General features: G+C 44.0%; 2 protein-coding genes across 2 annotated transcripts; one reads left to right on the top strand and one right to left on the bottom strand.

The window, feature by feature from the left end:
• Window positions 1–102: 102 nt before the first annotated feature.
• Window positions 103–9,900, bottom strand: LOC135377355 (suppressor of fused homolog). Its single transcript, XM_064609715.1, has 9 exons — window positions 9,723–9,900; window positions 9,033–9,167; window positions 6,671–6,956; window positions 5,244–5,402; window positions 3,087–3,286; window positions 2,805–2,987; window positions 2,052–2,190; window positions 1,915–1,983; window positions 103–1,524 (listed from the first exon to the last, which is right to left on the bottom strand). Exons 1-9 carry the CDS (start codon window positions 9,872–9,874, stop codon window positions 1,453–1,455), a joined length of 1,395 nt encoding a protein of 464 aa, XP_064465785.1. The 5' UTR covers window positions 9,875–9,900; the 3' UTR covers window positions 103–1,452.
• A 70-nt stretch (window positions 9,901–9,970) lies between these two features.
• Window positions 9,971–20,929, top strand: LOC135377354 (alpha-centractin). Its single transcript, XM_064609714.1, has 7 exons — window positions 9,971–10,185; window positions 12,285–12,349; window positions 12,434–12,509; window positions 13,281–13,531; window positions 14,091–14,575; window positions 18,243–18,304; window positions 20,407–20,929. The coding sequence occupies exons 1-7, from the start codon at window positions 10,138–10,140 to the stop codon at window positions 20,548–20,550; spliced, it is 1,131 nt and encodes a 376-aa protein (XP_064465784.1). The 5' UTR covers window positions 9,971–10,137; the 3' UTR covers window positions 20,551–20,929.
• Window positions 20,930–22,177: the final 1,248 nt, after the last annotated feature.

The raw sequence follows: 22,177 nt of genomic DNA, 5'->3' as shown, positions 1-22,177 counted from the left end.
GAATAAAAACGCAGTCACGATAAATTACTCAAATGCGGAAGCCGTTTACTTAAATGCAGGCCGACCCTTCCAATTTTTCCACAGCTCTCAGTTGCATTGACGTCTAGCAAACTTTGGACATTTATTGAATGTTCATGCAATCGATGGCTATGAAAGAAAAACTGGTCGACTAGCATTTTAATAAATAAGATACGTGTTCTGAAATTAAGTGCAAGGCACAATACCACAGGGTGTGACACAGTACAGCTGCTAAAAGAAACAAATTGCTCAATTGCCCTTGGGAATACCAAGTAACAGGAAATGAAGCCTCTCTTTGCGCATCAATCATAATATACAGTTGCCATCAGAAAATTTCAACTCTGACTGTTCAGAACTCTACGGTACGATTGAACACACTTCATTTGTGGCTTCTAGAAGTCTCAAAAATCTGTTGACGGCACAGTGAACATTTCTAGTTTTTTCTAAAGGCACTTCCTCATTGTTCCCTTATAAAAAACCCTAACATTGTATCACCTTGCAGACATACGAGCCTAAGACTTAAGTTCAAATCACACACTCCTAAACGGAAACAAAGCATTACCACTGCTACTAGATGGGATAGGTTGGAGGCTACACTACAGAACTCTAAGCCATCAATTTGATTCACCTTAAATGGCATACAGGTGATTAGATTATTGTAGATTATAACCAGTTTGGTACAGCGGCACTTTTCCTTCACATCAACAATAAACACGTGTACACAATTGTCAACAATCGTACGAAATAGTACATCCGGCACGTTGGTTGACAGTCACTCAAAAAGGGCTAGTCAGTTGTCCAACTGACTAGCCGTTTCAGGACCCTCATTTCGTGTGTGTGTGCGCATAAATCTACATGATCATGCTACAGCAGTAGAATGATGTATGTTATGTGCCACACACCCAGAAACTATTCCAAACATACGTGATATGTCAAACAAACTTTTCCACTTCAGATCTCGAGGTGTTCACACTTTCACATCTCCTGTACAATGCTGAAACACAAAACTGTGTAGATGCGTGGGAGCCTGTGGGTAAAATTCAATTCCATACATATATCATCAGTTTGGAGCCCTAAGTTGAGGCAATTTCCCGTTAAAGCGGTTGAGAAACCACCTCTGTAACTGCATCCGTCTAATGCACTGTTTGTGATATTGTAGTCCACATATTCGATAGACGAAGCTGTACTTGTCTCCGGAGAATGCTGCTTTTGATAACGTTTACGAAAAAGTATTTCCAAAGCTTGGCGGACAGTGCAACACCAAATGGGAAATTTTCCCACGATGAGGCTCGCCGCGCGGGAACTTGCGAACACGAGATTGCATCGGCCTGGGACAAATCCCTGCATGATCAACACGATTCCTCCACAAGTGGGAGAATCATTTCACGAGCCCTTTCCAGTCCTCACATAAATATTTTGAACAGCTGCCAGTCTTCAAAGCTCCTCTGGCACGAGCGTGATGGACATTTTCCTGTCCGGCCACGAGTAGGTCTTTGGCAGTGTTAGCTAAAAAAGAAAACATTAACTCCGTCATACCTAGAGCCAGCATAATCCATTTTTACCCCCATCCCCCACCCCAAACCAGGGAAACCCCGATAATCAAACTCGATCACTTTTATACGGGCATGGGTGAACTCTGACTACTTGGCGCTGCCTCTTGCATCATAGTCTTCTTTTCACCCAAAAATCTGTTCCACACACTAGCACCAGATTTTTTACCAAGTTTTACACCTCTGAAAACATATCAGCCCATTTTCAACCCCCGAGTGGGACAACACCCCTCCCCCCAAAAGATGAGGGTCTAACCATACCACTAGAATTTCACTGTGTTGCTTGCACAATCCCCCATTGTTTTTTACCACAGATATCAGTAAAAAAAGTAAAACAAAAGCTCACTCCTTCTGCACAACTGAGAGATTCCATGTCCGCTGTCATCTCTGCAAGGAAATCCTCAGTGAGCAGAACCTGCAATTTTGACGCATAGTTGGACCGTATAAGTGTATCTGCTGTGCAGCTGCAGAGCGGAGCATTACCTGCAACCACGACCCTTGCACAGCATACGGGTGCTCAGAGCTGGCAAAAGCGCCGATAACACTAGGTACCACAAATGTAACGGCTGCGCAGTCCACGGAGCTCTTGAAGGTGAAGTGACGTCCGTGTTTTAGCCTGCCCCTGAATAGTCACACAATTCAATTGCGATAAACCTGTTTCACTACATCCCATCAACGTCCCATCGGATGTTCGTGTGGGCCCTTGATAGGATGGCTCTTTCAGTTAAATTTTTTTTTGCAAGTTTTGCTACATCCAATCAATGTCCCAATGGGTGTAGATAAGGGACTTTGATGGGACATCGCGATGGCTTTGTTTCAATAAGGCAGTTTTTGCTACATCCAATCAATGTCCCAATGGGTGTAGAGAAGGGACTTCGATGGGACATTGTGATTGCTTTCAGTTTCAATGAGGCAGTTTTGCTACATCCAGTCAATGTCCCAACGGGTGTAGAGAAGGGACTTTGATGGGACATCGCGATGGCTTTGTTTCAATAAGGCAGTTTTGCTACATCCAATCAATGTCCCAACGGGTGTAGAGAAGGGACTTTGATGGGACATCACGATGGCTTTGTTTCAATAAGGCAGTTTTGCTACATCCGATCAACGTCCCAGTGGACGTCGACACAGGACAATGATGCAATCGTCAGATGCAATGATGGATCAAGTTGCCTTCTTATACGGCATTCCACGAGTTAACTTCGCAGATGCAAAATATTACCAAACTACAAAACTCACCGGAGAACGAGGGGAAAAAGTAGTCCAGCTTCTAGGTTGAGCTGCAAGTGTACCGCATCTAGAAGTCGTGTCTGCATGAGTTCCCGCGTCTCTGCAGGGTCACTGCCATCACTGTCGAAAGAGGCCTTGCGAGAGACCTCCCGCAGCTCCCTGCCCGAACCACTCTTGTTCAGCCCTCCAAACCTGCACATGTCGTGTCCAGGACATCATGGAATTTCCACACAATCGCACGTTGAATGCAACTCTTCCACACCACATGAAATGGGCAAATTACGCTCTTACATGTCGGACATCTGCTTTGACGGTCCGTGCGGAGGACTGCCGCACGTGCCATCTTCGGCTAGTATCTCGATGCGGTCCCCCATTCCTCGCTTGACGTCTCCCATTTCTTGCCCGCAGGGAAAGTCTTCCGACCAGCAGAGGCGGGCACTCACACCACTGAGATCTGATCCTTCGGTTTCAATTCCTCTGTCTACCGCTTCCTATAAAAGTCGGAGAAAAGTACATTGTATTAACTGCCAGTTTAATGTATTCACTTATGTTTAGGGTCTGACTTTTTCGGGTTAAACCCGAGCCCTCCAATGCTTCCTTCCCAAATCAGTTTATGCCCTATTCTTCCCGATTTCCAATTGCGTATCAGTCAAAGTCATGACTCTGTCCCTTAGGCTCTTTGAGGCTCTATGTGTTGGAGCATTCCTCGGCTCGTTTGCGCATCGAGCTGTACCATGTATCAGTCTTCGGGAGCAACTAGGTCACTCAGGTATGGCAATATTTTCCACCCGTCAGTTTCCCTATATGGCGTTGTTTCGATTCTTCAAGTATATGCTGCTGTTTTTATATTTATAATAATATTTATAATACGGTATAACTATGTTAAAGCAGTACAAATGCGCAAACGAAGTTTTCGAGGGTTACATTTCTTCAACTTTTTTTTCTTAGAAGGTAACTGTAAAGTAACTAAGTTACTTTAACGTGGTAACTAGCTGTAACTAGTTGTATTTCAAAAAGAGTAGCTGTAACTACAATTCAATTACTATTTTTGCAGGCTAACTGCTATAACTATAACTTAGTTACTGTTTTGTAGTAACTTACCCATGACTGCCATGTACGTATCACACGCTCTATTTGGTAGCAATTTGTACACGTGTGACGCAGATATTATTTACGTGCAGCAATAAAGAAGGCGAAGGACATTTGATGTTACAACATGTGGTGATTGTCACTATAAATCACGAGGAATGTATGTCTAACCAATATATGCACTTCAACTGCGGGCGGCTTGCTGAACGGAAAGCAAAAATACTAACCTGATGACACCCGAATGTACTGTAATTTCACGCGTATTAGCCGCGGCCTATGCGCAATTTTTTTGTTTTGTCACGGGCGCTCTGCGGCTTATCCGATGACCATTTTTTTCTGGTATCTTCCCCATACGCCGGTTTTAACGAAAGGGTCGGCAGTGTCTCTGGAACAGCACTGCCCTGCCGATGCACAAACAGTGCGTAACGGGGACGGGTCGTCATTCGAATAGATTGATCTTTCTGGTTCTTCACGTCTCCTGGAAGACCACTGGCCCATCAATCCATGCAAAACGCCCAACAAGGGCACACTCCGATCTTGGTAGAACTCTAGGGCTGACCTCCTTTGTTGTACACCATGCCGACGCCGGTGTATGGATGGTCTCCTTTGTCGCACAAATCAGTCGTCTCTTATTGCTCGCGGCTTATCTGCCAGAAAATTTTCAAAAATGTTCCTAAAAACAGGTCCTGCGGCTTCTCTGCAGTGCGGCTTATACGCGTGAAATTACGGTATCCGTAGCACCCAATTTTTCCCTCGCGGATCCAGGAAAGGCATTTAACCCAAAAAAATCAGACCTTACTTATATTCGACGATGAAGAAAAGAAAAAAAAAAAAAAAACTCTTGCACCGTGTCAACTCATTTCGTCCAATTATTTATAAATGCCGATAATAAATTATACAGCTCAAGTTTGCAAAAAGTGAGGCAAGGATTCGCTAAAATTCGAGAATACACCCGTACTTGCGGAAACAAAAATCTACAAATTGATGCTCTCTCTCTCAAGTGTCTCTTTAAAGAGTTTCTGTGCAGGGAAAAGGGGCGTAGCAGAGTGACACAAGGTACATACACTGCAGAATGACTCCAAACACTTTTACTTATGGTATTTTGTTAATTAGGAAATAGTTACTCTTTCTCTACGTGAATAAAGAGATCTTTTCGTTTGGAACGTGTTTTGCACCAGCGAACAGTTTTTCCTTGCTACTTAAATGGACGTCCCCTTCTGTCATATCTGCCTTACAAGATGGAATTAGCAGACGTCCTGCTCAATCTCCACGTACGTACGAAGGAGGAGGGGTGTGCCACATTCTTACACCCCTGCTTCTCCTGGATACCACAGCCAAGCAAAAATGAACCTCAGTTACCGCAATTCCAGGTTCAAGTTCAAATACTGTCTCTCCGCGTCTCATGTCCGTGACAAGCCAAGGTCCCCCGGCCCCCTTCACTCGTTGCATGAGTTGAACAAAACCTCGTCCGTTCCACTGCTGTGCAGCCTTTAGTTCCTCAGCACACACACCAACGATCTGGAAAGAGGCGCAAAAATGTTATCACGCGCTTCTCATATCGGGAATAACGTGACGTAGAAAAGTTATGCCCTGTACCAGTGTTTCCCAAACTGTGGGCCACGAATAGTGTCCTTCGTTTTCGGGTTTTATGATATTTCAAATTCGGGAGGGAAAAATCGGGGCGCTATATTTACATCCGAGAATTCGGGGAGAAATCGGGCACTACGATCTCTGTCTGATATGTCATCGGGGAATTTTCGGGTGAAACGACACAAAAGCTTGTCTTTCACTACTTTTTTTTTTTTTTAATTCCGTGTTAGCGCCGCGAAGCAACTGTGGCTATGAGCGGCGTATAGACGTGGACAGATGAAGAGAGGACAGCAGGAAGGAGTGGGGGACAGGGGGGTTAGTATGCGTCCTGGGCCGACTTCAAGGGGAACTGTGCCGACATTCGTCTGGAAAGTCTTCGGAAAACCCAGGGAAAACCTCAGACAGCACAGCACAGCCGGTGACAGGATTCGAACCCGTGTCGCCTCCCAGTCTCGGCGTGGAAAGCGATCACTCTAACCACTATGCCACGGGAGCTTGTCTTTCACTACTGCAGTAGGGGTTTATAAAAGGAGGACAAATAGGCTATCACAAATAGCTCTCTTCGCTGATACTGTGATTCACTTTTCCAACACTTTACCTAGAACGGTGAGTTGAGGGACCGCAAGGATTTCGGGTAGTTATCGGGTTTTACCCGAATTCTTGAAAACTTTGAAAGATGAAAGTCACTGAAAAGGTTAGCCAGCTGTAGGACTCGAACCCACATCTTCTGGATTGCCGGTCCAGGGCTCTACCAATTGAGCTAAGCTAACACGCCTTCTCAGCGACTTCCAGGGTGCGTCATCTGAAGGGACAAACCAGTCACTCTCTCTCACTCATCCTCCTTTCACTCTTACATTTTTTGCACACGCATGCACACATTCATACGACAGGGATCGACGCAAGCGGCAAATGTTGAACATGAGAGAACTGATGTTCTGAAGCTGGAACAACATAGAAAGGACAATTAACATACAAAGGCCTTGTATGTGATTGTCCTTTCTATGTTGTTCCAGCCTCAGAACATCAGTTCTCTCATCTTGAAAACTTGTTCGGGGGGGAACTATTGTGAGAAATCGAGAGGGGGGGGAGGCACGGCACTATTTTTGAGGGTCACAGGATACGAGATTTTGGGGAGCACTGCCCTATACGAACTTATTTGCTATTAAAGGGAACACGAAAAGCAATAGGACGCAAACCTGTATGTACGTGACTTTTCCAAAGGGCGTGGTGACGGTTTCCAGCTGCGGATCTTCGGTCATGAGCATGTGCTCGATGCGCGACTCGCTGTTGTCGAGGGGGCAGTGCCACGACACGTGATCACCGTCGCAGAGTACGTTGCCAGACTGGAAGACGTACTTGGCCAGACCCTGCATGACGGCGGCGGGCCAAGTGGGCGGTGCCGTCTCACCCCGTTCCTTGCACAGCCGGAAGGTCAGCTCAAAGCCAAAGCCGCTTGGCCCATCCGTGGCGCCGTTGCTCACCCTGGTTAATCGTGAGACATTCTGTCAATGTTGCTTACACAGTACATAGCGGTGCCCGGCGATATGCAAAGCAGCTCGAGTAAAGTACTAAGTAATTGCAAAAATATGTACTTCGGTCGCATCCGTTCTAGTCAATTTTGAAACTGTCATTTAATTCCTCGGTGACCACCGACCACGGTACCGAAAATCCTACGCGAAATAGTGGCGTACTTTTGACCGTTATTCCATGGAACACATGACGAGAGGAAACGACGAATGCTGGGAATGCCTCTGCAGCCGCGGAAGCAGCACTGATCTTTAAAATTAGTTTATGCAATATCTAAGCACTTTTCAGACGAAAAATTAGCTAAGTAGATCGTCGGCTGATGCCGAACATAGTGGTATCAGTTTCATAGATGGGTTTCCGGATGCGACCGTCCCTTTAAATATAGTAGGAAGTCCTGCCAGTGCTAAATACTTTCAGTAAAGTATAAAGTAGTGAGAAATGTACTGCCCATCACTGGTGGTACCTCCCATGCTTTCACTTTGAACAACACGTGTCTCTCTGCATAGTCTCTGCATGAGTGGCAGATATTTGGTGCATATCATTCCGAAATGCAGTATCTTCCGTGAAAGAAAAGTGTGACCAAAATTCCTTCTTTTACCATATGCCCTAGGCTTATGTGCATGTTGTTACATTTTGGGACCTTACTTTTTTTGTGCACATTTTAGAACGTGCCTTAGTATATCCATTATACTTTGCTGCTTATGTAAATTTCTGTGAGGTCTTGCAAGCTTTTAACAGTTTCTGTAATGTTTAGTACAATTTGCTACTAAAACATGTACGACCCACTTTTTGTTTTTTACATTAACAGTTTAATTAAACGCAGGTATGTTATACATGGTCTCTTTTATTTTCGATACAGATTTTTCATTAAAAAACTATAAGGGCTATAGACATGCTGTTTTCACTTCTATCACCTCTGGGCCGACGGACGTTCTTGGCTATATGTTGCTCAATTGTCAAATGACTAATTACCTAAAAATCGTTAATTAACTTTTTAATTATAAAAGCTACGAAGTTGTCCCAATGAGAACATCTGTTCCTTTCGGTGACCTGATATCATAGCCGTTTTCAGAACAAAAATCCGTTCGGTAGATCGTCCGCAAAAAAATTCGTGAAGGAACACCATTTTTTTTCCTTATTCTTCACGCATGCGCATACGCTTCGCGCATATGCGCATCTTCGGAGACCCGTCTTTCCTTCACCCCCAATGTGAGAGGGTGAAAGAACATACTATTGCCTCTTGCATCCTGGAAAAAGATTAAAAGAAAACAGAAAATGCAACCCAAGATGAGGGCAGTTCCGATAGCGTCACCCGATACCTGTGTTTTTGTTTGGTTTCCGCAAGTTAAAACTCATCTTCGATGCATGAGGCTCCGTCACCCTCTCGCACTGGGGGTGAAAGAAAGACGCGTCTCCGAAGATGCACAATGAACAAAATAAAGAAAAAAATGGTGTTCGTTCACGAATTTTGTGCGCACGATCTACCGAATGAATTTTTGTTCTGAAAACGGCTACGATATCAGGTCACTGAAAGGAACAGATGTTCTCATTGGGACAACTTCGTAGCTTTTATAATTAAAAAGTTAATTAACGATTTTTAGGTAATTAGTCACTTGAAGGTTGAGCAACATATGGCGAAGAACGTCCGCCGGCCCAGAAATGATAGAAGTGAAAACAGCATGTCGATAGCCCCTATAGTTTTTTTATGAAAAATCTACTCTAATAACGAAAAAAAAAAAAGACACCCTGTATATCTGATATACTGGGGGACTGCGTTAGCAACACCACTGCATCCGGTACCACATGATTTGCTCTGCACAGTGTTTCAGTAAATTTGCTAATACTGAAGAAAACCATCGAAAAAATCCAGAAAGAAGGATTGCTATATCGAGTGCCGTTTTTGATACTCTCGCATGCCACCTGCCTACATGCATGCAAGTTATAATGAAACATGTGAGAGATCAACGCACAAAGTATAAGTTCCAAAACTTTCTCTCCCGAAAAGTAAAACTTAGCTGAAGCCATACATACTCATGCACACGGCCGTCTCCATACAGATCAGACAAGCCATAGCTGACATAATGCCAGTGAGGAGGTATGCCTTCGTTTTCGTCGCCTGTATTCTCGTACATGCTAATACAATCCAAAGGATCTGGACCACCTAACCTGTAATCAAAATATGCAAGTTCAAAGCTTCTATAATACGACTACTTTCTCTGCCTTCACACATGTCTAAGAATTCCAGCAGGCAAAAAAAAGGGGGAGGGTGCACCCTGGAGCTCCAACTTCACCTGTGGAAATTGTGAGCTCTACTGTTACAGATCGTCATGATTTATGCTCGGGTGCCGTCATCATTATTTTGAACCTTATCTTCCGCATCCTATCCTGGATATCTGCATATCCAGGGGTTTCGATTAGCGTCATTCTGTGGTGTCGTGTCTATTATATACACGCTTTGCATCCCGTTAGTAAAATTCCTGGGTCCGTCAAATACCTCGCATTCTTCACATCTCTGACATTGCTCACGCCATGCGGCCGCATACAACATCACTGAAATCAGAACAAGGTATTGATTCCAACTGTACGCGTTTGCTAAGGCGAGCATTTTTGTCGTGCCAAACATAACATCAGTCTAAGTGTGCTTGACAGGAGCTTGAAAAGATCGCGTAATGTTACGCTTTCCCGACAGCCACAATGTTTCAGAGTCAAGGCAACCCTTACCAATACTTAAGAACAGCAACAACTTGTAAAGGGTTTGGTTGGTCATTATATAGCCGTAAGCAAGCCGAATATAATGCTTCGAAACCGGGACCGATTTGTGGAAATCCAACGACGGGAAAGTTCGGAACTCCTGCCGCTCGCTTTGCCTCCATGTTGAAGCTCGAGCTGAGCTGAATTCGATCGAAAGTTTCGAATCTTCAGGTAGTAGAAAACGACGCCGGTCACGTAATTTAACACCTCCTGGGGCATCATACGCTGCGTTATAATAATTCTACTTTATTTAAATTTGCACATCCACGTTTATTTTTGTGCTACATGGACGGTTAACAACAGCTACTTTTGTTCGGCCGGGAAACACATCGGCAAGAGCAGGCTGGCTTGGGTGTCTACCGCAACTTGAAGATTCTGTAATAATATGGAAACATATGATGTTATAGTTAATCAGCCTGTAGTTATAGACAACGTAAGTACACTACAATAGAGATGAATTGTGACGATTCGCACATATTGCATCTGCAATTCAACATTTGATGAAAATGTCCGCCATATTCCTACGAATCTCCACGCATGAGTCACAGATACAAACTTCGCTTAGCTGAAGTTGCGGTTACGTTTCAATTTGTGTTCACACGCTACATAAACAGTGTGGTGACACTGACAGCTCCTGGCACCGCTGCATTGGTTCCGAGCATGAATAAATATTGTCGAGAGCGGGTTTTCTGACAGGTGTATTGGGCGTTGGATGTTCCAAATATGTGCGTTTCTCATTGAATCGGTGGCCCAGGTTATGTTTATTATGCGGGTATCGAGACGTTACTTGATTTTATAGAATATTACTCTGTTATTCTTGAGAATGTGAGAAGGTTGCGCGTTGCCCATCACAAATAAATGAATGGGATACCATAAAACCACATGCAACGCTGTGGCAGAAAAAAAAAAGATACTGCGTTGAGAGCTTTTGCTGAACTCAGTTATATCATCCACTACATTTTTGTTTTGTTTTGTTTTGACGTGCACAGCACATACTGCGGTTCTTGTGCACGCTTAATTGTAACACAGACAGCACGGAGATAATTATGTATTTCAAGCAGACCATTCGAGAACCTGACAGGAAGTAAAGCAAAATGTTGAGGCTGGGACAGAACATGGTGTAAAGCCTCCGACGTCCAATAGAAATTAAAAAAAAACTGCCTTGATTGAGCTATAAGACAACCTGTAGGAGAGAATCAACTATCAAGGTGTGGTCTAATAGTACAGCACCTGTCCCGTGAGGTGAGGTGTAGCAATACCATAGTATGCAAAGAAGAATCCTGTAATCTTGCATCAGACTTACTTTCTGATTCAGAGTAGATGCTAGGAATGTTCAAGATAAGAACTAAGATAAGATTCAAAACTTATCTTAGATAAGAGACACAAAAAGCAATAATAATAATTTATTTAACCACCATAAGTGCCAGCTCATTAAATGCAGATTAACCCGACAATACGTGAGAGCTGTGGGAAAAATCGTTTGTGCTTCGTGCGTTATTTTTTTTTTTTTACGTTTCCTTATAACATGCAGTTTCATCTTCCAAAAATTGTTGATACAAAGGTACAACCCACAGCATACTTAACAACAACGCAGTTTCATCTGCCAGAGTTGGAGTAGAGGCACTGTAGCTGTGCTTGGGAAAGATAATGGGAGAGATCGTGTTTTATTTAATATTTGGATGACCAGTAGGTGAGGTTAGCCATAGTTATCCATAACTATCACCAGCTCGCTTGCTTCCTGCTTTAATTCTCCTGTGTCAAATAAATTTGGCGCACGCTCTCATTTATCTTCGTGCAGTTTAATTCTGCTCGCAATGCCACTAGTAATCACTGCAGGTGCACAGCGTTGTTGGTATATGGGCGTCACTTCGTAGGGCTACTATACAAGCTAACTTACAACTTGTATAATCACTTGAACTGCCATGTTGGCAGCACCCTTTCATGGCAGACGAAACAAAGTGTTATTCCCAAGTATGCCTCGTGTGATGAACTCTGGCTCTGGCTTTCAGACTTTAGTAAAGATAATATTTGGATGGAAAAGTTACGTCTTGCTACCTGCAAAGTATGCGGGCAAAACCCAGAAGCTTTCTTTAGTTGCAGTCCTTTTAATATTTTTTTGTGACATTGTCATGTACTTTAATGCTATGCAGGATGAAATGTAAGTTGTTTAGTGCCAGGGGTGTCACTACTACAGTTCCCTTTCTGTGAAGAAACGCACCTTAGAAACAGAAAAAGGGCGGAAAGTAACAGGCAGTCTTGCTTGAAAGCGTCGCTGCTGCAATCACCAAAAAAAGGGTCTTTTTAACGCAATAGAGAGTGTTATTAATCGAATGCAAGCAGCAACATAGGATAAAGTGTGGGTGAAAGAGAAGGACGACACCATTTTGTGTCTTAACCTCGTGTGCTCCGTTTTTTTGCTGTCGCACAGTATGTGAAACAGTGTGGCCATAATCTTTTACTAATACTAGATATATTACTGTATATTATTCGACAAATTTTGAATGACAAATCAACTTGCTTGGCATTGGGCAGGGGTCTGGTGTTATCAAAGCCGGCTTTGCTGGGGACCAGGTACCAAAATGTCATTTCCCAAATTAGTGAGTCATATTTTTTCTGTTTTTCACTTATGTTTTGACATCTGCTCCGCAAAGGTCATGGCTTTAACTGCACCCATATTTCAGCATTGGTCGACCGAAGCACAAGCGGGTTATGGCTGGAGCCTTGGAAGGCGAGATCTTCATGGGACCAAAGGCAGAGGTAATCCAGACTATTCAACTATAACGGGCCGTCCACTCAAGAAAGCACCGCTCGCTTCCGTCTCTCTGTTGGTTTTTTACCGCATTAGAAAACTCGGCTTACAGCAACCACTATCTCAGATTTTCCTTCTTATTTTATGCAGGTACCCTAACTTTGTTACTTCAACCTTCAGATTAAGTGTCTCCATAAATCTGGCTGGATGACACATTAACCTAAAGTATTTGAAATAAACATCGCATGGATAGTAGTCTCAGGGATCTAAGAAGAGATTTGTGGTCGTCTGTGTCCTTTTTTTCTGTTGGCAGAAACGTCGATGAGTGGCACCGAGCTACGGTGACGGAACCGACAAAGGGCGAAACCAACGAAACGATACCATAGTCGGTCAGCCTGGGGGCCACCATGGCCCCCCAGTTAAACTGAAACGCACAAAATTTCGAGTCAAACATTTTAGATGACAATACCAAACGATATTCAAGATGTCTGAAAAATCTCGCTTTTCTGAATGCGGAAACAATGTTTTCCGGCTTTTCAAGGCATCTCGCGCATGATTTTGCGCTGTCGTCCGCAACACCACGTGTTTCGGAGTTCCATACACTCTTGGCTGTCACTGTTTAGTTGATCTCCAAGCTCGCTGTTGCTGGAGAAGCTCTTGAGCTTTCCACGTATCATTCTAAATATTATACATAATGTAACTCACACGCGAACATTTTTTTTTAAAAAGCACGACCCTGTAGGGGTTCCCCCTTACTAACTGGTCTGCACCTGTTTCAGGAACATCGTGGTTTGTTAAGCATTCGCTACCCAATGGAACATGGCATTGTGACCGACTGGAACGACATGGAGCGCATCTGGCAGTACATTTATTCGAAAGAGCAGCTGCAGACCTTTTCGGAGGAACACCCCGTGCTGCTCACGGAGGCTCCCATCAATCCGCTGCGCAACCGCGAGCGTTCGGCCGAAATCTTCTTTGAGACCTTCAACGTGCCAGCTCTCTTCGTCTCCATGCAGGCTGTTCTCAGTTTGTAAGTTCTCCAGCCAGTGGGCCCCTTTAATCTTTATCTTTCTTTGCCAAATTTTCTCGTGGTAAAGTGAAGCCGATAAGTGTCAATGGCTGACTGCTTCCATGCCCTGGTGAAAATCGAGGATCACTTCATGAGGTGTCCTGCATCATTATGAACAGCAATGTCTTCCGACCACTCTGTGAAAAACTTGCTAGAAGGACATTCAAAAGTCAAATTTCGAGCCCGGCTGAAAATGTCAATGTCAAGCACAAAGGTTTCAATGGTGCATGGCACGAGTGCAATTAATTTTACTGAAACAAATATGACATTCCATGACAGCCTGCATGATAACAGACAAAACGCACAAATCGCATTTCGATACAAATCACTGGCCCCATGACACATCTCTCATGTCCTTCCAGCACGTACTTCACAATCGTCCGTTTAGGTCTTGTTGTAAAGTTGCCATAGCAGAAGCACCCAAAAAAAAAGAAAAAACCTTGAACATCCTTCAATTTGTAGTTTTCTCCGCGCGGCACTACCCGCATCTTGCAAGCATTCTGTTTGTTCACCTCATCAGGTATGCAACGGGACGGACCACGGGTGTAGTGTTGGACTCTGGTGACGGTGTCACGCACGCGGTGCCCATCTACGAGGGGTTTGCCATTCCGCACAGCATCCTCCGCGTGGACGTGGCGGGGCGCGACGTCACTTCCTACCTGCGCCACCTTCTCCGCAAAGAAGGCACAAACTTCCACACGACGGCAGAGTTTGAAATTGTAAAGACAGTGAAAGAGAAAGCCTGCTATCTTGCCAACAACCCACAGCGCGAGGAGACGATGGACACGGAGAAAGCCCACTACGTGCTGCCCGACGGGACCACGCTGGAGATTGGACCCGCGCGGTTCCGCGCCCCCGAGGTGTTGTTCCGACCCGACCTTATAGGGGAGGAATTTGAAGGTGTTCACCAGGTGTTGGTGTTTGCGATTCACAAATGCGACATGGACCTTCGCCGGGTGCTCTATCAGAATATCGTGCTCTCCGGGGGCTCTACGCTCTTCAAAGGTACGTCACGTCCGCCTGTTTGCTCCTTGCGTTGCACTGTGCATGTAGGCCCCGATTGTTGGCTCGTCATTTGTGCAAAGAGATGCGCTGCGTGGATTCACACGTAACGCACATCGCTGAGCCAAGCTCGTCTCGGATGGGGTTCACAAAAGGACGTGCGCCAGAGAAGCTTACGGCGCCGATTTTGTCTTTTTTTTTTTTTCTGGCACTATTTACTGCCCTTTCTACAGGTTTTCCCGGCGATTTTAATCCATGTGCCATGCAAACTTTATGGGGCATGGATTAATTTAGCTGGCACTTGGATTAAAATCGCCGGGAAAACCTGTAGTTATAATATGACGCAACTACGATAGAAAAATCGGAGGAGCGTTACATATCGGGATTATAGGGTGTGTACCAACATGGAAAACCGGGAAGTGTCAGGGAAAATTGCAGACGATATGCAGTGAATCCCGAGTGCCGATCAGTGCGGTTGAGCGGCAACGTTGCCACGAGTGACAGTTGCCCAATGTGACGAGCTCAGAGGCAGGAAAGTGGGGCAGCCTCACTAATAAGTAGAGCCCGAAGTTTTCGGGAAATGTTTTTATTTCTTTTTTTCTAAATTCGGGGGGTAAAAAATTTGATAAATAAATGCGTGCTCTAAATTCGTGCGAATTTGGGTGAAAGAAACTTCCAGTATGCTAAATTTGTGGAGAAATCGGGCCAAGTTGCTCAAACTAACAGTACTGGTTTGCTACAAACGGCTGTGTAACCGCATTTGCTGCCAAACAAGTTAGTGTGCATTCCTACAGACATCTCAGTGGGGGTAATTTGCGAGGTAAAAAATCGGGTTTCACCGTCAAAAGGAAATCCTTCGATTCGGGTTGCAAATTTTGGGGAAGAATCGGGTTAAACCCTTAAACTTCAGGCTCTACTAATAAGTGACCTTTAACAAAAAGAAAAAAAGACGAGGCTCATAAATACGGCGCAGTACAAGGCCTCCCCACTGCAGGAAAAAAAAATCAGTTCTACACTAAGGAAAAACGTGTATTTGTAGTATTCCTTTTTTGTTTGACTTGTTTGATCCGTATTTGTTTTATGAGTGACCCGCATGAAAATGTAGGAGCAGAGACTAAGTTCCCATTTGTTCGCTTGAAATAGTCTGTGAAAACCTGGAAAAGTCAGGTAATGAAGGGTACAGTTTGGTAGACACCCCGGATGACAGGAGGTGGGAATCTGGGACTCGACGTTTAAATTGCATAATTGCGTTGCCGTAATCGGATTTATCGCCAGCAGTAATATGAGCCAAAACACAAACATCTTTGCACTGCTTTAGTAGCTGGGCGATTCCATGCAAAGTGTCCCAGACATTGCGCTCGACCATCAAGGTTTTCTTTCAGATAAATTATGGTTGATTGCTCCCATGCAGCCAATGTTCTCCCGGCTGATCTTTGATGCAAAACATTTTTTCGCACCGTGGCCACCTCTTGGAGATTGCGAAGGGACATGTGACGTACCTGGTGAAAAAAAATTCTAACAAAATGGCGTTATCACAAATTACAGGCAAATCTTTTCTGAGTGAAGGCAAAGCATAATACTTTCATGCCACGACCTGTTTGAGGTTGATAGACACTTTTTATCGAGAGTTTATGCCACGAGAAAACTGAAATTTCGAGAACTTTTGGAATTTTTTTTTTTTTGGGGGGGGGGGCATTTAAACTGTTTAACACTGTTGTCTAGGAGGCATAGAACGTGTTACAAATATTTGAGGCGCGCAGACTTAAAAGAGTATGCAGAAAAAAATTATTAATTTTGGAAATATTGTTTTTTACCACATACGCAGCCGTCGATTACACACTGAGGTGGTCCTGATAAAAATATGAGACAAATTGCATTTGATAGTATGCCCCTTGAACATTTATTTGACAAAGTTTCATCTAAACACTTTTTTAGCAGCGAAAAAAATTTTTGAACTCGACCACCCGTGCACTCGTCCAGCGTTGCCCCGCAAGGCTGCTTCACGGGTCTGCACCTATTACACGTAGCTCACTTCGATCGGAGGTGACACCAGCCTACCGAGCTAGCTCTTATATTCAGTGAAGATGCCGTGCTTTCCCCGTTTATTGCACACCCTTTATTGCCCGGCGCCATAGAGTCGGTGCTAGTAAGCATTGTGTCCGTCGTTGCTCGAACAGATTTATGGTGATTCAATAGCCTGCCAGTGCCCGTTGTCACCGAAGTACATCCCTATGCCCTGTGCTCCTACTGAACTGTGTCGCCGCAGTAGGCCGTTCTCGTGAAAACCTGGAGCTTGGAAGATTAATTTCTATAGGGTTTTTTTTCTTTCTTTTTTGCTGAAGAACGGAAATCGGGTTCGACTGCTCCCATGTGCGTTTGGCGGCAGCGGCAGCGATGCGTCTTGGGGCTGAAGCAGCCTTGCGGGATAACGCCGGGTGACTGCGAGGGTGCTCAAGTTTTTTCAAAAAAATGTTTAGATGAAACTTTGTAAAATAAATGTTCAGGGGGCGTATTATCAAATGCAATTTGTCTCATATTTTTATCAGGACCACCTCAGCGTGCAATATTTCCTAAATTCATTATTTTTTTCTGCGGTACACTTCCAAGTCTGTGCGCCTCAAAATATTTTTAACACGTTCTACGCCTCCTAAACAACAGTGCTAAACAGTTTAAATGGCTCTGACAAAATTGTGGAGTTCCATTAAAAAAATCCAAAAGTTCTCGAAATTTTAGGTTTCTCGGGGCATAAACTCTCGATAAAAAGCGACTCTTCAATGGGTCTTGGCACGAAAGTGTTATGCTTTGCCTTCACACAGAAGAGATTTGGCTGGAATTTGCGAAAAAGCTATTTTGTATTTGTTTTCACCAGGTAGATCACATGTCACATCGCAAACTTCAAGAGGCGGTCACGGCGTGAAAATCTTTTTTTGGGCAAAAATAAACTGGGAGAGCGTCGGCTGCATGGCAACAATCAACCACAATTTATTTGAAAGAAATCGTAGATGATCGAGCACAATGTCTGGGACGTTTGGCATGGAATGACCCAGCTCTAACATTAACATACGTGAGACTTTCCTAGAGATTTCATAGATTTTTCCAGTGATGGCCACTAACTACTTCGCGATGGAGTAGTTTAACTAGTAGTTCAACTACTTTTCAGGGGAGGTAGTTAAAACTACTTCCTTAACTACTGCAATGTAGTTTAACTACATCTATAACTACTTAACGTTCTCCATCAACACCAATCCCATTCTATAGCGTCCTTAGACACCTAAATATGAATCACAACCAGCGATAAAAGTGAAGATTTAGTACACATGCACGGCACAATTGTACTGCACCTCCGTTCTCATCAAACAAGTAGCTCAAGGTAAAAGTCGGAAGTACAATCGTGCCGTAAAGCTTGCGGCAAAATCGGAAGTAGTTGGCACCTGCGGTAACCTAACTACTGTAGTTAACTACTCGAAATAGTAGTTTAACTAGTAGTTGCACACTACATTTCTGCAGGTAGTTGATAACTACTTTTTAACTACAATCAGGTAGTTTAACTAGTACTTTAACTACATGTAGTTAACTACTGGCCATCACTGGATTTTTCCCGCATAGGGTTAGGGAAAATGAAACCCGTCAGTGTTTCGCTGGCTTGAGACATGCTATTCTCTCATTGCAGGATTTGGTGACAGACTCCTCAACGAAGTCAAAAAGATTGCTCCCAAAGGAATCAAAATCAGAGTAAGTAACTGCTCTCTTTTTCTTGTGCATTACCACAAACGTAATGCCATATTTACTCACATAATCAACGGACTCTCAACATGGGCATCCAGGTGCCTTCCATCCTGTTTAACGCGCACGGTCCCGGGAATGTAAATATACTTCGTAATGTAATGGTAGTAGAGCGTTGAGATGTAATTTTTCCACGTAATGTATAACGAAACTCAAAATAAATGGACAGGGATGAAGCACCAATATAACATTTAATCGCAAACCTTTGTGCATGAGGCTGCTTTTCTTCGGGTGAAAAAAAAAATGCTATTGCAGTATTTTGTGACATACAGGATTTTTTTTTTTTTTTAGCTACAACAATTTTTCAGGAAAAAACAAATGTATTAGGACACTTTCAATTTTGTCACTAGCTTACCAGACCTGGCAGCCATTAGGAAAAAGGTCGCTTGTGCAGTGAGGTGGATAATTAACGGATATTTTGATCAACTTTTTAATTAGGTGCTTTCAGGGAAATGTGAGATAGCAGAATTGCAGCAGGCATTCTTTAAAGTGGCTCGGTTTCTTTAAAATCCTGACACACTCACGCACGTTGAGATGCGCATTGAAACTGAAACAAAAACGTGTCTTAGCTGCGAGGAGAGCACTGTTCATTCCACGTCTGAGGGCTGCCTGCTTTGGAGCGATTGGAGCGAACTGATTGGAGTAGGCGCTGATCTGCCGGCCAGATAAGCTCCTGGAGGCCAAGGTCGAGTTTTTTCCTGCGCTTCTGATTTCGGCTCGTTGCGTAGCAAAATTTGGCAATGGATATCCCAATGTGCATGCGTGTTTCAGGATTTTAAAGAAGCAGATTTGCTTCAAAAAAATGACTACTCCCAATTCTGCTATCTCACATTTCCCTGAAAGCATCGAATAAAAAAAGTTAATGAAAATATATCTGTTAACTAGCCACCTCACTGCACATTCCCGATGGCTGCCAAGCTGGGCAAGTTAATTACAAAATTGAAAGTACCTTAATGCTTTTTTTTTTCTTTGGTGCTGCTAGAAAAACACTATTGTTGGGAGGAGGACACACATGTCTGTGAACAGTCTGGATGGATGCACATTATAACGAAGAACGCCCTAAGACGTACAGTGCAGTGCTATCTGACATTTGAGAGAAACTATGCAGATTTCATCAAGGAAAGCTCCACTTGACACATGAAGAGAAAAAAAATAAGCTGCCTTTCCAAATTGGGTACTGAAGATACGAAAAATACATTGTTCTTCACAAATGATTATGACTATGTTCAGGAGCACTGAAATTATCTCCCATTTGTGCACCACCACTACACCACCTCTTGCCTTTGCTCACAGTTTCAACTTGAAAAAAAGAAAAAAATCTGAAAGAAACAGCTAGTTGACATTATTGACAACGGATGACTTTGTGTCTGCTACTTTAACGTGACTCCTAAAAATAGAAACACAATGGCCTTTGTACATAATTGTTCCGTCTCTAAATGTCGCAACTTATTGTGAATTAAGATGAGTCCATCTTAAAACTCGCAGTACTAGTTACTGTGGTAGTTTACCAAAGTGCTCGTGAATACCAGGTTGCTGTGTACCTGACTCGTTGATGATGTTCACGAGCGATAAGAACTGCTGACATCCATGCGTTCTCACTAACATGGACAGGGGCGGTACTACGCTGTGCAAGCGTAAAAACAGTTGCCGCCTGCGTCGATCCCGTCGTATGAATGTGTGTAAGAGTGAAAGGAGGATGAGCGAGAGAGAGTGGCTGGTTTGTCCCTTCAGGTGACGCAACCTGGAAGTCGCTGAGAAGGCGTGTTAGCTTAGCTCAATTGGTAGAACCCTGGACCGGCAATCCAGAAGACGTGGGTTCGAGTCCTACAGCTGGCTAACCTTTTCAGTGACTTTCATCTTTCATCGTAAAAACAGTGCCTGAAAATATGGTTTTATTCCTAATTTTTTTATCGTTCTCTTTTTTAAGAGGGCAGCTTGGTTCTGTTTTTTTTTTTTTTTTCTTCTTCTTCTTCTTTCTTTTTTTGCCGTAGATAACGTGACCGACTCGCCTGTGATACGACAAAGCCGAGATCCTTTTTTTCCACCCGCAGATATCGGCCCCCCAGGAACGGCTGTACTCCACGTGGATCGGAGGCTCCATCCTAGCGTCTCTAGACACCTTCAAGCGCATGTGGGTCTCCAAACGGGAATACGAAGAAGAAGGAACTCGGGCGCTCCACCGCAAGACCTTCTGAGGCTTTGCCTTCGATGCTTTCATTTCTAGGCTTCCCTCATTTTAGTGGGTTTTGTATTTATTGTTTCTAAGGTCTTTTCAGGGGGGGAAACCAAGCAACAGTGCCTCACATTGAGGAGTACTTGTTTGGCTCTGTTTCCACGCTGCTTTGGTTCCGGAGTTGCCTTGTATAACACCCCCCGCACCCTTTAACAGTCGATCGAGCGAAGGACGTGTAAGAAACGAGACTATTTTGGGAGAGACGGCCCAACAAGTGCCAGTGCATTCCAGGCAGCTCTCCAGTTGACGCTTTGCATGCCATCTTTGAACAGTTTTTGCAAACATTTGTGTAAGTTAAAGGCTGCCGAGAAATAAATGAAGTTTGGATCACTTTTAGAAAAGATCCTTCTGTGACTCCTTACTTGAACCTTTAGCGGGCGAGGTTATATAGTGGGCGACCACGTAGTCGATGCTTCTGCGCTCTCCTTTGCTACGTAGACATACAACGCGAGGTCAGGGGCCCGATGCTGAACTGAGCATACCATTCGTTATCGTCGTTTCTTCAAGTTGTCGCGCCCCAAACGAGCCACATGACGTTGCAGACTGGCAGCCGAGGGGAGCGGGTTTTCTGACCGGCGAGACCGCTATCCCTCGTGCACTCAAGGGTTATGCGCTACACCCATAGGTTTTGTGCGAACGTGTGTCCCGGGGCTTGTAATCCTAATTTCTAGTTCTCCCGATATATTTGTTGTCGAGTCTTTCCATGCTCCTTTAAGCAGGTCAACTATCATCCCTTTTCAGAGCTGCCTTATTTTGAGCAGCATTTAAGGGAAATAGCCCAAGCAGCACAACATATTGGACCAATATTGGCATTACTGGCCCAATCTTTGTCCAATGTTGGGCCGATATTGCCAATCTTTGTCCAACATTTGTCTAACTTGTCCCACTTTGTTCAACTTTGGCCGACATTGCCAATCTTGGTCCAATATTGGTTCAATCTTTGTCCAATATTGCGCAGACATTGCCAATCTTGGTCAAATATTGGTTCGATCTTTGTCCAATCTTGGTCCAATGTTGGGCCAATATTGCCAATCTTTGTCCAACATTTGTCTAACTTGTCCCACTTTGTTCAACTTTGGCCGACATTGCCAATCTTGGTCCAATATTGGTTCAATCTTTGTCCAATATTGCGGAGACATTGCCAATATTGCGCAAAGATGTTGTGCTGCTTGGGATTCGCTGAAATTTCTTCCCTGCATCGCATGCACAGAGGTATGAATGAACGCTCAAAGAAACGTGCAATTTTCAAAAGCTTGAACTTGAATGGGTTGGTTGCATCATGCCAACAGTGTGCTACATGCCAGAGTATGTTGTAGTTGGTGAGATAGTTAGCTCCAATGTTAGGAAGCCTCAGCCCTTCCTATTTGTTCTCGAAACCATGTGACTGTCACACTTGCGCAGATGCTGGCCATCATGTCAAAGTCTGAGGATGTTCTATGTTATGTCCAACACCGACTTTGCTGTAAAACTTGGAAGGTAGGTTAACTTGGATGCGAGTCTAGATTCGCAAGAATTTACAAGCTTCAGCTGAGCAAGCCACAGCGTGAGCAGTAAGACGCAGGATTTGAGTGATTGTACAGTCGAGCACC

This window comes from Ornithodoros turicata, chromosome 1 (assembly GCF_037126465.1).
Source record: "Ornithodoros turicata isolate Travis chromosome 1, ASM3712646v1, whole genome shotgun sequence".
Lineage (NCBI taxonomy): Eukaryota > Metazoa > Arthropoda > Arachnida > Ixodida > Argasidae > Ornithodoros > Ornithodoros turicata.
This window is presented reverse-complemented; position numbering and strand designations above follow the sequence as displayed.

What these genes read in the sequence shown, in the direction of transcription:
- LOC135377354 (XM_064609714.1), top strand. Translation starts at nt 10,138, where the DNA reads ATGGAAACATATGATGTTATAGTTAATCAGCCTGTAGTTATAGACAAC. An exon ending in AAATGTCATTTCCCAAATTA is followed by an intron (nt 12,350 to 12,433) that starts GTGAGTCATATT and finishes CCCATATTTCAG; the next exon opens with CATTGGTCGACCGAAGCACA. An exon ending in TCATGGGACCAAAGGCAGAG is followed by an intron (nt 12,510 to 13,280) that starts GTAATCCAGACT and finishes CACCTGTTTCAG; the next exon opens with GAACATCGTGGTTTGTTAAG.
- LOC135377355 (XM_064609715.1), bottom strand. Translation starts at nt 9,874, where the DNA reads ATGGAGGCAAAGCGAGCGGCAGGAGTTCCGAACTTTCCCGTCGTTGGA. An exon ending in CTTTTTCCCCTCGTTCTCCG is followed by an intron (nt 2,191 to 2,804) that starts GTGAGTTTTGTA and finishes GTGACTATTCAG; the next exon opens with GGGCAGGCTAAAACACGGAC. An exon ending in TGCAAGGGTCGTGGTTGCAG is followed by an intron (nt 1,984 to 2,051) that starts GTAATGCTCCGC and finishes TCAAAATTGCAG; the next exon opens with GTTCTGCTCACTGAGGATTT.